The sequence below is a fragment of the Vicia villosa genome, linkage group LG2 (genome assembly GCF_029867415.1).
Source record: "Vicia villosa cultivar HV-30 ecotype Madison, WI linkage group LG2, Vvil1.0, whole genome shotgun sequence".
Lineage (NCBI taxonomy): Eukaryota > Viridiplantae > Streptophyta > Magnoliopsida > Fabales > Fabaceae > Vicia > Vicia villosa.
The window spans coordinates 78,692,791-78,711,065 of record NC_081181.1 but is presented as its reverse complement, the minus strand read 5'-3'; the positions used below and the strand labels follow the sequence as shown (position 1 = coordinate 78,711,065).

The 18,275-nt window shown below is 31.9% G+C and overlaps 1 protein-coding gene across 1 annotated transcript; it reads left to right on the top strand.

Annotated features, from left to right (window-relative positions):
• The first annotated feature begins 4,545 nt into the window (after nt 1–4,545).
• LOC131649421 (paired amphipathic helix protein Sin3-like 3) lies at nt 4,546–5,292 on the top strand. Its single transcript, XM_058919180.1, has 4 exons — nt 4,546–4,568; nt 4,664–4,841; nt 5,043–5,141; nt 5,230–5,292. Exons 1-4 carry the CDS (start codon nt 4,546–4,548, stop codon nt 5,290–5,292), a joined length of 363 nt encoding a protein of 120 aa, XP_058775163.1.
• Nucleotides 5,293–18,275: the final 12,983 nt, after the last annotated feature.

Genomic DNA, 18,275 nt, shown 5'->3' with positions numbered 1-18,275 from the left:
GTCTCGACTGAAATGAAAAATACTCAGGGAAGTCTTTTATTTATAAATTATTCTAGTATTTATTTCAGGGGGAGATTGTTAATCTCAGGGGGAGACATATTCACACATTCTGATCATATGCTTATGCTATATCTCTGTATTGTCTTTGTTCATCTGATATTCTGGATACAAATTCATATCAATTATATATGTTTTTGTCATCATCAAAAAGGGAGAGATTGTTAGAACAAGATTTGTTCTGATCAATATTCTATGTTTTGATGATAACATTATATAAGAGTTTTGTATAAGACAATGTGGTGCTCTAATCCTTTGCATTTTCCATTTCAGAAAATACATAAAGAGTATGCACAAATCAGCGCTCAGAAGCACTGACTCAGAAGGTTCTGAATGGTGGCTACATCAGAACATGCTCTGGCAAGACATCAGAAGATGGTCAAGCAGAATGAGAACATGAGCTATGAAGCATCAGAAGAACATGAAGTCAGAAGCAGAAGCACTGAAGTTCTGAATGGTATCACGCTCAAGATCTTCAAAGTCAGAAGACAAGAAGATGCTATGCACCAAGCTGTTGACTCTGAAATTCAAACGTTGTTATCTACAAATCTGAGTTCAGAAACAAGTACAAGATGACAGGCTATTAAGTCTAATCTTTGACTAACAAAAGGAACGTTAGAAGCTACAAAAGGCAAAGTCAGTAAAAGCAGCAAAAGCATGGCTCGAGGTAGTTGACAAAAGTGTGAAACATTAAATGCATCGTTGTACTATTCATGCAAAGCATTAAATGCAACCCAACGGTCATCTTCTCTCAACGCCTATATATAGAAGTTCAAATCAGAAGCAGCGGAGAGAACACTTGTGCAATTATACCAAAACGCTGTCAAAATCAAATCTCACGAACTTCATCTTCAACCTCACAAACTCTTGTAATATTTAGTGAGTGTTAAGCGTAGAACTTAAGAGAAATATCACTGTTGTGATTATAGCTTTATAAGAAGCAATCTTACTCTTGTAAACATTATTTTACATTGTTTGTAAAGGGTTCCTAGAGTGATCAAGTTGTGATCAGTAGACTTTAGAAGACTTAGAAGTTTTCTAAGTGGTGATTTCCTAGAGTGATCAAGCTGTGATCTGTATACTCAAGAAGACTTAGAAGTTTTCTAAGTGGATAACTATTGTAATCTGTTGGATTAGTGGATTAAATCCTCAGTTGAGGTAAATCACTCTAAGGGGGTGGACTGGAGTAGTTTCGTTAACAACGAACCAGTATAAAAATAATTGTGTTCATTCTTTTTATCTTACAAGTTTTTAAAGTCACACTTATTCAACCCCCCCTCCTTTCTAAGTGTTTTTCTATCCTTCAAAATGGAGAGGATCTCAACTCATCAAACTCCTTAATCATTCAATAACTTAAAAATAATATCAAACAAGTTACCGTACTAAAATGAGATGATTGAACTATGAAATCTTTTCACTTTTATTCATTATTACACCAACACTTACACTCAATAGTATTTTACAGTAGTCACTAAATTTGGTTAATGCAGTGTAAAAACTTGGTTAATGCAGTAATGAACTTGGTTAATAGCATTTCTGATTATCAAATGTATGTAATTGGCTCTTATGAAATAAGCTCGAAGCACAAATTTAATTATTTCTAACTTAGGTGATTTAAACCAACATAATATCTTTCTAAACTAGTTACAATTAACTTGCCAATATAATTTCTAAGTTAGGTGATTTAAACCTAATTCAAAGAATAGTCGTTAATAAATTTTACTTGTGATTATCCAGGGAAAAGATTGATCTTTCCTAAAATAGTGTCCACAAATACTCTTGTCTGGAATTATAAATGTGTAATGTTGCACAATACAAATAAATAAAAAAAAGCACAAAGATTCTATCTAGTTTAATTACAGGAAGATTAATCTCAATAGTTATAAAATTTGAAAAAGAAGAAATTATTTTTGGATTAACAAATATATAGTATATAAATAACGTGAAATACATGTACAATAAAAATAAGAAGGAAATAAATTAAATATAGAATAACTGAAAAAATACCAAAACACAAAACTAAATCAAAATACACATAGAGGTCTCATTTTAAAAAACAAAACCCAACTCCTAAGTAATATACCAAATGAGAAAAAAATTAAAATAAAAGTTGAAATTTTTATTATGATTTTATCAAAATTATTAATTGTATTTATTTTTTTTACAAAAATCTTATAAGTCAAATACCTTAAATCTTTACCAAATTTTAACCAATATGAATACTATCATTTTGGTAAAAAGGTAATAATTTCTAATAACTTACAAAAACAATATTAATTGATTTATCAAAAATATTAATGAGAACCTCTTTTAAAATAATACCTTTGATTTTTACCAAATTTTAAACAATATTAATATTATTATTTTGGTGAAAAGGTAATAATATCTAATATCTTAAAAAATAAATATGAATTGATTTATCAAATATAATAACGAGACCCTGTTTTTACTAATACCTTAAGTTTTAACCAAATTTAACCAATATTAATAATATTATTTTTGTCAAAAGGATATAATTTCTAATAATTTAACATATATATATATATATATATATATATATATATATATATATATATACATATATATATATATATTTATATATATATATATATATATATATATATATATATATATATATATATATATATATATTTATCAAATATAATAATGAGACCCGTTTTAAAATAATAGCTTCTATTTTTACCAAATTTTAAACAATAATAATATTAGAATATTGATGAAAAGGTCATAATTTCTAATAACTTCAAAAATAAAAATTAATTGATTTATCTAATATAATAATAAGACCATGCTTTTACTCATACCTTTAATTCTTACCAAATTTTACCAATATTAATAATATTATTTGTGTCAAAAGGTAATAATTTCTAACTTAAAAAAATTATATTTTATTTATCAAATATAATAATGAGACCCGGTTTTAAAATAATACCTTTAATGTTTTTCAAATTTTAGCCAATACTAATATTATTATTTTGGTGAAAAGGTAATAATTTCTAATAACGTAAAAAATCAATATTAATTGTTTTATCAAATATAATAATGAGAACCTGTTTCTAATAATACCTTTAATTTTTAGCAAATTTTACCAATATTTTTTTTGAACCAATTAGCTTTGATTAAATAAAAATATTATATTTATCAAATATTGTTTTTTGGTCAAAAGGTAACAAATTCCAATAACTAAAAAAAAATATTATTTATCAAATATAGTATATGAGACCCTGTTTTAAAATAATACCTTTAATTTTTTCCAAATTTTAGCCAATATTAATATTATTATTTTGGTCAAAAGGTAATAATTTATAATAACATAAAAAAAAATATTAATTGATTTATCAATTTTAATAACGAGGCCCTGTTTTTAAATAGTACCCTTAATTTTTACCAAATTTTAACCAATATTAATATTATTATTTTTGTCAAAAGGTAATAGTTTCTAATAACTTAGAAAAATATTAATTGATTTATCAAATATATTAAGAAGCCCCTGTTTTAAAATAATACCTTTATTTTTTTCCATATTTTAATATTTTTGTGAAACCATAATAATTTCTAATTGCTTAAAAAAACAATTATCTAGTGGTTTATCAAATATAATAATGAATTTTTCTTTTAACATAATACCTTTAATTTTTTCCAAATTTAAACCAATACTAATATTATTATTTTGGTCAAAAGGTAATATATTCTAATAACTTCAAAAATCAAAATTATATATATTTGTGAGTTTTTTCACTCTCATTATTATTGTCGTGCTTTTACTTTTCGAACTCAAAATTTGAGGAAAAAATATACATTTCAGCAAGTTCTCTCTATTAGTATTTGAAGATGATAAAGGTACTTATATTAATATGATAAAAAAAAAATGACCCTACACAAATTATTTTTTCATTTTCTACCGGTTTATGTGATTTCTAAAGCTTTATTACTTGTACTATTCTATAAATTTTTACTTTTTTTTGTTAAAATTCATCCATAATGTTGCTTTGCATTGAATGTGATTTTATACTTCAAACTATCCTTTTTGTTTTACAATTTTTAATACCTTCAAGATGATCATTGTTGACGAAGCTTTTTGTTCCCAAATTCATTATTGATTAAAAATTAGTATTGTAAAATGAGTAGTGAATATTTTTAATTATTTTTTAGTTGTTGCTCCAAAGTTGTGTTTTCTATTCTTTAATAAAGTTCTTAATATTTTAAAGTTATAATTTCATGCATATTTGGGATTGAATCATTTTTCTAATGAATTTATTTTCCAATTTTATTGATTAATTGAGTAAAAGTTTAGTTGAATATCATCAATTTAACTAATGATGAGTATTTTTTATGTTTTTTTTTAGAAAAATAAGAGAACAAGTACAGAAGAATCAATAACAATTGGTGATGCAAAACATCTTTCTGAATGAAATAAAAGTTGCATTTAAAGATGAGATGTATAAGTATCATGAATATTTAAGGGCCATGAAAGATTATCAGATTAGAAGGTTAGTTGAATTCATGTAAGGATAAAAGGTATAAATTTATTTATTGTAGTATGATTTATTTTTTTTTTGTTTTTTTTTTTTTGTTTTATTTGTAGAATTGATATCAAGGGTATGGTAGCTAGAGTGGAGAAATTGTTTAAAAGACATGAAGATTTATTATTGAAATTTAACAATTTTTTGCCAAATGAATTTGAAATTAATCCTCCACCAAAAAAACCAAATACCCAAGTAGTAGATAAAGAGGACGCTAAAAATTACTTGGCTAAAGTGAAGGTATGAAGATTTTAAGTTATAAAATAAATTTTTTATTGCAACGATGTACTCTATCGATTTGAATGAATAAATATCATTTATTTTCTGTCAAAAAAAATAAACTTTTTTAAATACACATTAATTTTTATCATTTATAGTGAAAATTTAAATCATATATTTCCTTGTTTATTTCACTAAGTATAATGAGTCCATTCTATGCAGATTCGATTTCAAAGTCAACCTTATGTGTACGATTTGTTTCTGGACATAATGAGTATGTTCAAAAACAAAGACAAAAACCTTGACGAAATGTATGAAATGGTATGTGTTATGTTTGTGTGTTTCATCCATCCATTTTTCTACTTTATTTTTGTGTTGCTCATTAATATTAAATGGATTTTTTTCCCAGGTTGTTTCACTCTTAGAAGATCATCCTGATCTTATTGATGGATTTACTGATTTTCTTCCATAATCTAGCTCGTGATATTTTCTATCTTTCTCTCGTAAAGTGGTTTGTCATGACGCATGATTTATTCATTATTAATGGTTGTGTTGCGGAGAGAATTTATTTTGTTAGATTTAATTTTTCATGTTTGTAATTTGAGACATGATGTAAGCAAATGTTTCACCAAGATTTTATTAATTCAGTTTGAGATATTTAGTAAAATGGTAAGATTTAAAAATGAGATAAAGATAATTTTTTTTAAGAAATTAATTGTGGACGTGTCACTACTACAAAAATATATTTTACTTCGGTTGCGAATTTATCTCGGTCACAGAGCCAAGTAACGAAGGGTGTCATAAAAACTCTCCACTTCACCGTTCGGTTTCTTAAAAATCGAGGAAATAATTTAAATGATCATTGGTTTGATTCTCAAATACATCATTTTTATATTTTTAAAACTAGAGCCACATACCTCTCGAATTCTTTCAAAAACCGAAGGAAAATTTTTTTTACACAGAATATTCAATTCAAAGTTTTTTATGTTACATTGTGTTGGTTTCTATCTACAAGTACAAATTTTTGACAAATCTGATTCATCGTCACCATTTTGAATAAATCCAAATTCTTTTGCATACCCATGCTTTTCAAGTTCAATTGTCTTTTACGCACCCAATTTCTTATATAACATAAAAAATGTTAGATACATAATATAAAATTTCAGTAAAAAAATAAGATATTATATAAGAACACCAACCTTAGAACAAATTTATGCACTTGCAATTCATCGTAAAGATTTGTTTCCAACCTTGGAACAAATTTTTTTATGGGAAACATTTTCATTATCAAAGTTTGAGTTTCACAAAGATATCGCCTAAGATATATAATGTGGTGTTCGAGTTCTTATTGGAAGTAGAGGATTTCTTGTGGATTAATGTGTTTGCAATATCATGGGCGTTGTTGCTTAACTGAGTAACTATACCTATCGGTTCATTTATAAAATCGAGGGGAAAATTTATTTCTTTTTATTTATAAAATAAAACAAAATAAGGACAATCCCCTTAGTTTTATAAATGAACTGAGTAAATATATTACTTGCAAAAAAAATGGTAAATGGTAAAAAATTCAATGTAACATGTATTATTTCCTTTACCAATTTTTTACCATTTACCATTTTCTTTGTATGCTGATATATTAAAAAAAAGACTTGTATTGTGAAACAACAACATTGCTTGCAATTTACAATATGTTTAGGAATAAATATCTCAATTTTGTCAATCAAGGAAAGTAATAAATTATAGAATATTTTCTTTGATTGAGAACATAGAAATGTTATTCCAAAATATAACAATGGCCTTGCAAGAGGTGGAAACAACAACAACAAAAACACCATTATGTGAGATAGATTGCAAGAGCAATTTTTTTTTAATTCAAAGTTGGTGTTAGAAGAACAACATACAACACAAAACCTTGATGACTTTTTCTGTCTTGTAATCCATCTCACAAAATGATGCCTACGAGTTTGGAGCGACTATAGATAAGTTAGGTTTAGGGTAAAACTTAATTAATGTGTTCTTTAATAATAAAATCTGATTATATAATCCTGAAGGTTCAAGAAAAACAAGAAACGGGGTTTGAATTCAGTGTCAAATATAATAATATTTTATGCAGCCAAAAACAAACTAAAGAATGATAAAAACTACTCAAGAAATTTTATATTGGTTCACTATTAACAAAGTTAATCCAGTCTATTGTCAGAGTGATTTCTCCTTCTCAATAAGGACTTAATCTACTAATTAATTAAATTACAACTAAAAGACCAATTGTCAATGACTTCTCAAGGCTACTGACTAAACCTAGTCCCCCAAGAAATACAATCTCAAAGACTAATTGTAAATGACTTCTAGAGGCTATATACTAAACTTAGTCCCTCAAAGAATACAATCAGAGCACAATACAAAGTTTGTGTGTTTACAATAATGCTTCTTAACATGTTGATACACAATTTGAAATTCAGACTTTACACTTAAATGGAATATACAATGAAAACCTCTAAGTGTAGTAAATGTTGTATAATATCTCTCTTTTCTTTTTCTCTTTGTTTCTTATCTTTTCACAAAGAGATTTTATCAACAATTATTTTCTCACAACTGTACACAGTTTCTTTACAATGGTTTGTTGTTCTTCAAATTTCCCTGTTATATTTAAATAGATGATGAATAGTAACATTGGAGGATGAAGTTGGAAGATGATGAATAGTATTTTTGGTAAGTGGAAATGGAAACTACATTAATTTCATAACTGTAGTAGTGGAGCGAGGTACAGCCGCAAAACATGGAGATACGTTTGTAGTATTTCTTAGCATATTTCTCCTTTTATGGGAGTATTTGATTTTTTCGCTTGAATAAACTATATCCCATAACATTATTTCAATCAATGTTCTCTCAATCATTGACTTTGTATTTAAGATGATTTAAAACTGGATCAAATTTCAGAGCCTTGTAGATTTGGATTTCAGAGTCTAAACAAAAATGAGGCTTGATATATTAGAGTGAATCTGGCTTGATGATTCAGATGTGTTCTCTTGGTTATATAGATGAACACTTATTCGTATTTAAACTTTGATTGTTGAGAGTCCAGAGTCCAGAGTCTTCTTTACTCAAATTTAAGAATCTTCTTAGTCTAGAGTCTAGAGTTTGCTTTATCCAGCTTCATCCAAAGTCTAGAGTCATTTTTTCGAGCTTCAGATTTTTCATACTTAATTAAATGATTAGTGTACAAAATTGTTCTCTATACTTTGTTATCATCAAAACTTAAGGAATACAGATGTACAACCAAACTTGTTCCAACAATCTTCCCATTTTTTATGATGTTAAACATCGATATTTTGATGAACACTTTTTATAAATGATTAACTAAAAAACATAATTAGGAATATGGAATGCATCTGTCAACAAATAGAAAGATCTAACTTAGTATCCGCCATCACCGTCGATACTCCACACAATTTTGTCCATGCCACCGATCAAAGGAACTGTAACAAGGAGCAACTGCCGCGACTCCAACAGCTCCTCTCCTACAGGAGCCTGTAGATGAAACGGTATCGCAAAATCTCCCCTAGACTAAAACCCCTCTGTACAACCACTCATTCCAGCTACTTCTACCTTCTGAAGCCGCGAAATAGAGAACAAACTAGGGAAAATTCCTTCAGACATGTACGACTGGTCCTAGTGGCATTCCAAAAAGAAGTGGAGAACCCCATTCCAATACGAAATCTGCAATGTTTAAGAAACAATTTCTTAGTATATTTGTGTGAATATAAAGCACGTCATTCCACCATTAAGATTTGAATTCCCTTCCATTTTTCACCTCAAAATCTTCCATCTGAAGCATTTATATCCCCATGACGAGCCTTCAAATTTCGAAACCATATATCTTCTGATCCAACCAAAATTCTCCACCTCCATTAAGGAGAGCCAAATTGAAATCTTCAATTCTTTTTAATCCTAATCCGCCTTTATCGACACGAAGCCAAACGGAATTCCAATTCACCCAATGCATCCTCCTTCGCTCCTCTGTACTACTCCATAGGAACCCACTTTGAATCTTAATAATGTCGTTTTGAAATTTCACCAGAGCTTTATGGAAGGAAAGTTGAAAAATCGAGAGGCTACTTTGCACCGATTTAAGGAGACTAATAATGCCCCCCAAACTGAGAAAAAGTCCCTTCCAGCAGCTTCCTCAACTCCACACAATTGTATCCCTGTCGTCGATTGAAGGGACCGTCACAAGGAGCAGCTGACGCAACTCAAACAGCTCATCTGCTACAGCAGCCCGTAGGTGAACTGGAATTGTGAAATCGCCCCAAAACCAAAAATCTTCCGTCTAACCACCCATTTCAGCTACTGCTACCTTCTGAAGCCGCGAAACACAGAACAAACTAGGGAACAATTCCTTCTGACTATTATGACTTGTCCAGGTGGCGTGCCAAAAAGAAGTGGAGAACCCCATGCCAATATGAAACCTGCAGTGTGTAGGAAAAAATTACTCAGTATATTTTTTCAGAATATAAAGCAAGTCATTCCACCATGAAGATTTGAATTCCCTTCCATTTTATTCCCCTCACAATCTGCCATCTGAAGCATTATATCTCTATGCCGAGCCTTCAAAAATCGAAACCATAAATCTTTCGATCCAACCAAAATTCTCCACCTTCATTTAAGAAGGAGGGTGTAATACGGTGAACTGACTTTATTTGAAATGTCGCGGTAAGCAAGAGTTGCCACCGACTTTTATTTTATCCAATTGGAAAGGCAAAAAGAACAGGAAAGACCTTTGAAAGATTTTGAGTTCGGGGGTAGGTTATACAAAGGGAAGGTGTAAGGCACCTTTTGCATCCATGGTTATCCATGGGCTCTTAATTACTTAGCTCACTTGTTCGTTTGATTTGTTTAAAAAGTGTCGTGTGTGCATAGTAAAAAGATTTCGTTAAGGACTTTAGCTAGTAAATAAGCGTAGCCTTGTTTTGAAAGTATTTGAAAGGAGGTGTGAAAAGCATTTGAATTTGTTTTGAGTTGAGCAAGCAATTAAGAACTACCTGCCCTAAGTTTGTCTTTCTTGTTCTTTAAATCTTTCGGGCGAAATGGTCGATCCATACCATAAGAGGGCAGGAAGTCTTTCAGTTGGATGCGCGGGTCATCGAAGGGTCATCGAGAATAATCATTCTCCATAAGACTATTCCTACCATGAAGAGGGCAGGTAGTCTAAGGGAAGGTTATAATAGTCATTTAGGCAACAATAAGGATACCTTAGCAATCGAAGGGACTATCACCATTTAATCGAGGGACGAGATCATATTTATCGTAGGAAACTCGAAGGGACTATGATCTTTTATCGGAGGGACTATGATGATTTTGAATTGAAGGCAGCAAGCTAAGGTATCCCTATATCCGAGGGACTTGACTATTTTTTATCGAGAAGGCAGCATAAGAGGATGTTACCTTAAAGGTGAGCGTGTGTAGCAATCAGGTGGTAGATTCAGATATTTAATCTTGGATTAGTGAGCTAAGTTCAATTACTTGTTATCACTCCCTATTTACTAACCACGCAGTTTAATATATATACAGAAATTTAAAGCAGTTTATGGGTCCTACGCTATTACAATAAACACCCGTGAATGCGGGAGAATAAAGGTAAGAAAATAAACCTAATTAAACTAAAATAAACCTAATTAAACTATTATATCCTGTGAGCAGTTACATAATACGGCAAAAACTTGTGTGAAAACCACAAGAAATAATTAAGCAGATGATAAGCATAAAAAAAGGCAGATATAAAATAGAGGAAGAATTGAGCGCGAAAATAAAACCTTACAAATTAATGCAAGCCACAAAGGCAGATAAAATAAGGCAAAATTAAAATTAAAATTAAAATTAAAGGCATGCGACAATCATTGGAGTATGGGATGAGAAGAGAAACCGCGCTTTGAAAGAAAATTCAATTTGATTACAAGAAGGGTAAGCCTAAACCCTTTGAAAGTTAACGGATAAACCTAAGGGTAAAATCCTAGTTGACGGATAACACCTACCAAAATATGTGATTTTAGGGTTAGGGGCAATGATAATCTAAAATTAACAATTATTATTAAAACCTAAAAATAATTAGCCTAAGATTGAATTAGTAGCTAAAATAAATATTAATTAAACCTAAATTATTTAACTAATGAAGATTATTAAAATTAAACCTAAATTACTGAATTAAAAAAAAATTGTTAAGACTAATCCTAATTTAAATTAATTAAGCCTATATTAAAAACTACAATTAAAAGAAGCTTAACTATATAAAAACCTAAATTTAAGTGAAAAGGAATAAAAGAAAGAGAGAAAAAAAATAAGAAAACAAAATAACACTATAATAAAAAGAAAAGAAAACCTGGCTGGGCATAAATCCTATGCACGCGCGTGTGGAGGGTACACCGTAGGGTTGCGCTCCTGAAGCTTTCGATCTGGATGTAGTGATGATCCAACGAAGGAGGACTGAGGGCGTATGGTGTACGTGAAAGAGCCAGATGCGCTGGATCCATAATCAGAATGACTTCAAAATAAAAATTAGTTGACATGGGAATCGAACCCAGGCGCCTTAAGTAAACATCATTAATCCCATGCCAACTCGCTGCAGTCAATTAGTCATCAATATAACAAAAGAAATAAATAATGTAGGAAACACAAACCTGAATGGACCAAGTCAAACAATATTAACATGGGCCCCACTATTATGCACTTCATCCAATGAGAAGGAAGAGAGAATGTTGACTGTCCAAAAGGAAAATGCCACCCAAACGAAGAGAGAGAGAGAGAGAGAGATTGTTGAACGGCCAATCAGAAGCACACACGAACAGTCCCAAGGGCCAGCGTCACTATTCATTGTCTTCTTCCTCCGTACCTGCGGATTCTCTTGCAAATGTTGCTTCGAATTTACCTGCGGATTTTTTCGCAGGTTTCTTCTTCTTTGATTTCGTGATTCCAACTTGCCGTGAACGAGGTTATATCAATCCACATCCTGCCCAGATCATACAAACGAAGTCTTGCGATCATCATGGAAATGTTGGTTTGTCTTGGAAACGCTTGCATCACAGGATCCGAAGCTTTGACATAGATATGCCCTAGCCATGGCATGTCCTAATTCTTGTGTGATAAAGTCCATGCGAAGGGTCAAAGCTCTCCTAAACGTGCACATAAACACATTAAAAGCATCACATCGGACGAAAACGCACAGAATATTGGAAAACGAAAACAAGAAAATTTCAAAGAATATGAACACTTATGATCTTTCTCTTAACATCACCTGGAGATTATATGATAGCCTATATTCGTCCAGAATCATCCTAGGAAGAATTTAAAGGCTTTCTTTTGAACCAGAAATGGTTGCATCATCCAAGCTCATGAGCCCTAGTTTGTATACATTCTTTATGATAAGAAACCCTAGCTCTCTCCTCTCTTTTTCGTCCCAAAACCTCTCCCCTTATTCTGAATATATTCCACAATATATAAGGATCAAATTACGTTTTCTCTTGGGCCTGGACCTTGCCTTTTAGGTTGTCTTGAAACTTTGAGAAAAATATCAATTAAATCCTTCTATTTTTGGATATTTCCCTTTCATAACATGCTAGCACGAATTTGGATCTTTATATGAGGTTATTTGGGCCCATGGATGATTAAAAGTAAAGCCATATAATTTAATCACATTATTTTCATATTTTATTCAATAAATTTGGCTTTTAAATGAATAAAAAACCCAAAAAAATTAAATAATAATTATAAAAATAAGTGGTATGACTTATGGATCTTTATTCATGCTATGGAAGTGTTTTTAACTCAAATCTTGGGCCCATTAATCCAAAAACACAAGATTACTCAATTAGGGTTTTGTGCATTCTTTGAATTTTGCTCGACTTGTGCGTTTCATATTTCCCTCAATATTGATCCTATGGAGGTGTTCTAATACTTTCTAGAAAGCTCAGAGTCCCCTAAAGGCACCTTTTGGTTTCATCTCAATTGAGTGTTCCATGTTCATGTTATGAGCTTTGAGAAAAAATGACCTTTTTCGATCATTTAGAAGGACCTGTAATGTATTAGCTCATATCTCTCAAATGAAGTATTTTTGGACTTGGCATGTGAGAGACAAAGTTGTAGAGAATTCAATTTCCTTCAAAATGAGCTTTGGATGGGAATTTTTTGATGTTCCATGTGGAAGTTATGGCTGGTCAAAGTTCAGTTGAGTTTTTCCTATGAAAACCCTAATTTAAAAACTTTAGAATTGTTGATTTCTGATATTTCCTTGGTGAACCATGATCAATACTTGATCAAATGGTGAATGATACTTCAAAATGAGGATGTTGACAAAAAATCAGAAGTTTTGACTGTACTTTGACCACAGTTGACTTTTAAGTCAAACTGGTCGACCGTTGATTATCTGAGCACTTGACCGAGCAATCTTTGGAATCGGGGTTTGAAACTTGGCATAGGGATTCTTTGGGACATATGTAAGACCATGGGATCCATTTGAGGTATCAGGACCTGAGTATCCTTTGAGAAATGCAAAACCCTAGTTCAGAGGCACTTGTTTAGGAGGTAGGTAGCTTTCAGTAATTGGAGATCTTTAAGCATTTGAAAGTCGAATGGATCAAAGATATTATGGGCAAATTTTGGGGTATGACAGAGGGCCAAATTGAAATCTTCGATTCTTTTTAATCTTAATCCGCCTTTATTGACAGGAAGACAAACCGAATTCTAATTCACCCAATGCATTCTCCTTCGCTCCTCCGTACTACTTCAAAGGAACCCACTTTGAATCTTAATAATGTCGTTTTGAAATCTCACCGAAACTTTATAGAATGAAAGTTGAAAAATCGAGAGGCTACTTGGCACCGATTTAAGGAGAGTAATCCTTCCCCCAATACTGAGAAAACGTCCTTTCTAGCTAGATTACTGCTTTCTCAACTTGACCATTAAAGGAAGCCAAGTTGATAACCTTCTTGGATTAGATCCGATTGGAATTTTGAAAAAATTGAAATCCTTCTCTTCCGTCCTGCAAGAAAGAATAAAGGCAGCAGCTTCCAAAAAGGTAGGGCTTATATTAATGCCAATAAGCTTACTCTTATAAAATTGATGCCAAACCCCGAAACTATTTCAAAACCCTTGAGAACCGATTTAATTGTCCAAATATACTTCGAACTTCCATCTCCCACCAAAAGTGCTTCGTTCGCAAATTGGAGAATGTTAATGAAACATTTTTCGTTGACATTAAAACCGACAAGTTCTCCTAAATCCACGGATTTCCTAACCAAAGCCGGCAACCCTTCTACCACTAGATAAAAAAAGATAAATTTTTTGGTTAATCGGTAGTTTTACCATTCTTATAAAATATTATAAAATAATGCTACTTTGAAATATGATAAAAATAATAGTTTTTTTAATTCAAAAATCCGATTTGATGGTATTCAAATGTCAATAAATTTATATTATTTCTTAAAATAATAATGTATTGTGATTCAATGCATATTAACAAATATTACTTTTTATAAAATTTTATATTGTTCAATGTATAAAAAACTAAATTTTCATAAATTGACCAATCTCTATTTAAAATATTTATGTAAAATAATTATTTTCACAAAAGGGAAAAAAAACTAAAATTTTTATAAATATTTGACTGTATAGAGGCTACGGGGGCAAAATGGCTGAATTTGCACACCTCTTGTAGTTTTATGCACCCATTTCTTATTCTCATTCTCCTATATATGTTATCACAATTTGAGATTTTCTACTAACATTTTCCTCGTTATCTTTTTCATTTTGTAAACCCAAATTGAAAAACAATCTCCAAGCCTTTTTGTTCTCACATTTAGCTTTTGAAGATGATGAGCAAGGTGCATAAGAAAAACCTGTAATACAAAGCTAATTGTACATTTTCTATTAGTTTTTTTTTTTTTTTTGGGATTCAACCATATTAATTAAGAAAATTTCTTTAGCCACCTCCTTATGGGGGTCACCCCCAGCGAAAATCCCAAAAGACCCCTGTTTCGGAAATAAACTTCCGAAGCACTTTTTTTTATAAAAAATTTCCACAATTCGGAAGTGCATCTCCGAAAACACCTCATGAGGGGAAATGGATTGTCTGACTTCTGCGCGGGAAAGGTAGAGTAACGTTCACTCGTTTTGGTCCCTACGATTTATCGCACGCTTCACAAAGCACCGCGTATTTGTTTTTTTAATTGAAAACAATTATTAAAATTAAACGCAGAAAGAGAGAGTAAGGCTGCAACACTTAGCCTCTTTCATTCAACCATGGGGCTTGAACATCAGCTGCCTCTTCCAGTCTATCATGAGACTTAGTCATCGGCGCAGCCGTTAGGATCTCCGACGGCGGGGTGTAGATGCATATGTCCCCTGTCTTCTCATGTTTCCTTCTTCCTTACATTTTTACTTCTGTATATTTAAAGAAAAGCACAATGGATTATGCTTTTGAGTAATTGTGTTGGAAATGAGTATGGCTAAAAAATAAAATTAAATAGAGGTTTCCCAAAAAGGATAGAAGCTTGCAAGTTGCAAGGAGTAAATAGATATTTTCCTTTTTTTTCTCCCATGTTAATTTTAATTTGACCTAACTAGTGGATTTTAAAAGCTTCTCTTCGTATTTTCTGGGTAATAATAACAAAGGTAGTGTAAGGTGTACCCCTTAGCTTTTGTTAATTTAATTGAAAATGATTTTGTATTAAATTTTGGAAGCAGTTGAAAGAAACTGGAAGAGAGAAAAACCCAGAGGCAAAAACGAAGAAGATGAAGTTAATGTTGTGTTTGGTTTCCAGGTTTCAATTTATTTTGGTAACATGTGGCATTATTTAAGGCACGCGATTGATCTGATGGCTGACAATAGTTGAAAGTTAGACTAACTTTGGCGCGTTAAAGTTAGAGAATCTGTTCCCCTCATGAGGGGTGTCTTCGGAGATGTACTTCCGAAAACACCTTATGGGGGTGAATTCGGAAATGAACTTCCGAATTATGCAGAAACTGTGTTTTTTTATGTTTTTTCTTAAACTGTCTCGCATTTTAATTAAACGCAAACGCCAAATAAAATAAGCAACATATAAACTGAAAATACTAATATGATAAATCCAATCCAAAAACACTGTGTGAAAGATACAATCCGAAATCAAAACAAAACAAAACACGTCAAACAAAAAAAAACACGTTATTCTGCCCGACGAGCGTTACAAAATACACATCAAACAAAACAAAAACACGTTATTCTGCCTGACGAGCGAACTCCTCCGAATGAAGATAATGATACCAATCCTCATCCCACTCAGTCTCAGAACCATCAGCGTTGATCATGACTCTCATGCCTGAAGAATGAGCCTGCACGTCCGAGCCATGGACCTCCAGGGGACGAGAAGCAGAACCAGTCAAAACCTTCTTCTTCTCCTTCACCTCCTTCACTCCGCGAGAGCACGAGGTTGAAGAACCCTTTCTTCCCTTAGCGCCACCCATTCATGCGTAAAAATGAAGAAAGAAAGGTCCATGAGACCTCCTTTTATAAAAGAAGAAAGGGGACAAAAACGCTTGGGAAATGGACAAGTCATTAAAGAACAAAGACGTTGGAAACCAGCGACACGCCGTCAAAGAAGTCAGAACGCATGCACACAAACTTCAAAGAAACAGGCCCAATAAACAAAGGCGTTAAAAATAAAGTACTTGCAAATTAAAACGGACACTCCCTACCCTGTCTAGCCGACGCAGTCTGGGTCTCCCTACCCTGTCTGATGCGTGCTGGTTGGTTGCCTGACATGTTCCTGTAAACAATTGAAATCGATTAATATGCGAGACAAAATAAAAAACTAAAAAATTTGAACTTCTGATACAATTCGGAAGTTCATTTCCGAAAACTGGGATGGAGGTGTTTTCGGAAATGAACTTCTGAAACACCCCTGCGATGGAGTTTTCTGCAACTTCCATGGCAGACTCCAAAATCAAATATAAAACCAATTCAAAAAGCTTCTAAACAACCTAAATACTACTAACAACCAGTCCATATATCATTTATGCAATTGAAACCCTAAATAACATGCATTTGAATAATGAATCTAACAAATTCAAAACTTACAAATTGAGTGATTTGTGGGCTTTTGAATGTTGTATAGCAATGTGATTGGAGCCTTGATGCAGCCTTGGAAGTGTGTTTGCACAAATTTTCGCCTTTGCTTGTTTTTGATTTGAGTTAGGGTAAATTAATGGGGGAGGGGGAGTGTTTTGATAAATCTGCAGAACGCGCAGTATTTCGGAAGTTCACTTCCGAAATGATGTTTTCGGAAATGAACTTCCGAAATAAGATAATTTTTTCAAAAAAAAAGGCATTTTCGGAGATGCATCTCCGAAAACACCTTTTTCTTGCATTTCGGAAATGCATTTCCGAAGTCAGGGGTAGTATGGGGTTTTCACCAGAGGTGGACAAGAAGGTAGGGAGGTTGGCAAAGAAATTTTCTTAATTGATACCTATATCAATCTTTAAATTTTGATGCATTTCTTTCATATTAGTCGTTATTTTAATTTGCATTGAAGTAATGTAATTTTCACTTCAGATTCTTCTTTCATAGAGTCATACATAGATCTTAGTGGGTTTGAGTTTCCTTTGAATCTGGTAATTTTTCAAGAGCATTCTTGTTATAGTTAATAAAGACACTATTTTTTCCTCTACGGGCGAGTTCCTCTAGAGTCGATTTGCTCCCGTTTAAGTACGTAGGCCTTCTAGCGAGGGCTAATCTAAGGTGGAGTCTACCTGGCACACTTTAATCAATTTGTTAATCAAAAGGCTTCATTTTCAAGTTGTGTGTGTGCGCGCGCGTGCGTGTGTGTGTTTATCTTTGTCCTTTTAATGTTGTTTATGATGATTCTTGTGAAGGTTTGGATGAAGCTAGTTAAAATCATTAATCAAAGTTGAATTTGTGAATGTTCGAATGATAGGATGAGATGATTTATATTCAAAATGTTTAAATTTTTTTCCTTATGAGTTGAAAATACACAATTCATGAATAAACTTTTACTTGAAAATTAATTTTCTTAGTAATTAATGTTTTAAAAAATTTCTTGCATTTGCAAACTACAAAATGAAGGGATCAAGTTCAAAAGAAGAAGTAACAAGGGATGTGTTAGCTGGAGATTTCGACATAATGTTTGTGTTCTTCGAAGACATATGTTTAGAGAAAGGAATGGCTTGCAATGGCTATTTTTTATTATGTGTTAGGATTTTTCCTAATCGAAGTAAAATATAAGTGAATTATCTTCGAAGCCTAAGGAATGAAAAGACCTAGGATATTCTGATATATTTTATTACTATTTGCAAAGACACGTTGCTTCGCGTCGAAGAGTTTCGAGCGGGAGGATTGGAATTTCAAAATGTTTCGTTTGAATCAAGAAGGACACGTGAAACTCCAGGAATTCGAAGCGCATGCAAACGAG

Coding starts and splice junctions, on each gene's coding strand:
- LOC131649421 (XM_058919180.1), top strand. CDS start 4,546: ATGAAAGATTATCAGATTAGAAG. Junction 4,569..4,663: donor AAAGATTATCAGATTAGAAG/GTTAGTTGAATT, acceptor TTTTATTTGTAG/AATTGATATCAAGGGTATGG. Junction 5,142..5,229: donor TTGACGAAATGTATGAAATG/GTATGTGTTATG, acceptor TTTTTTTCCCAG/GTTGTTTCACTCTTAGAAGA.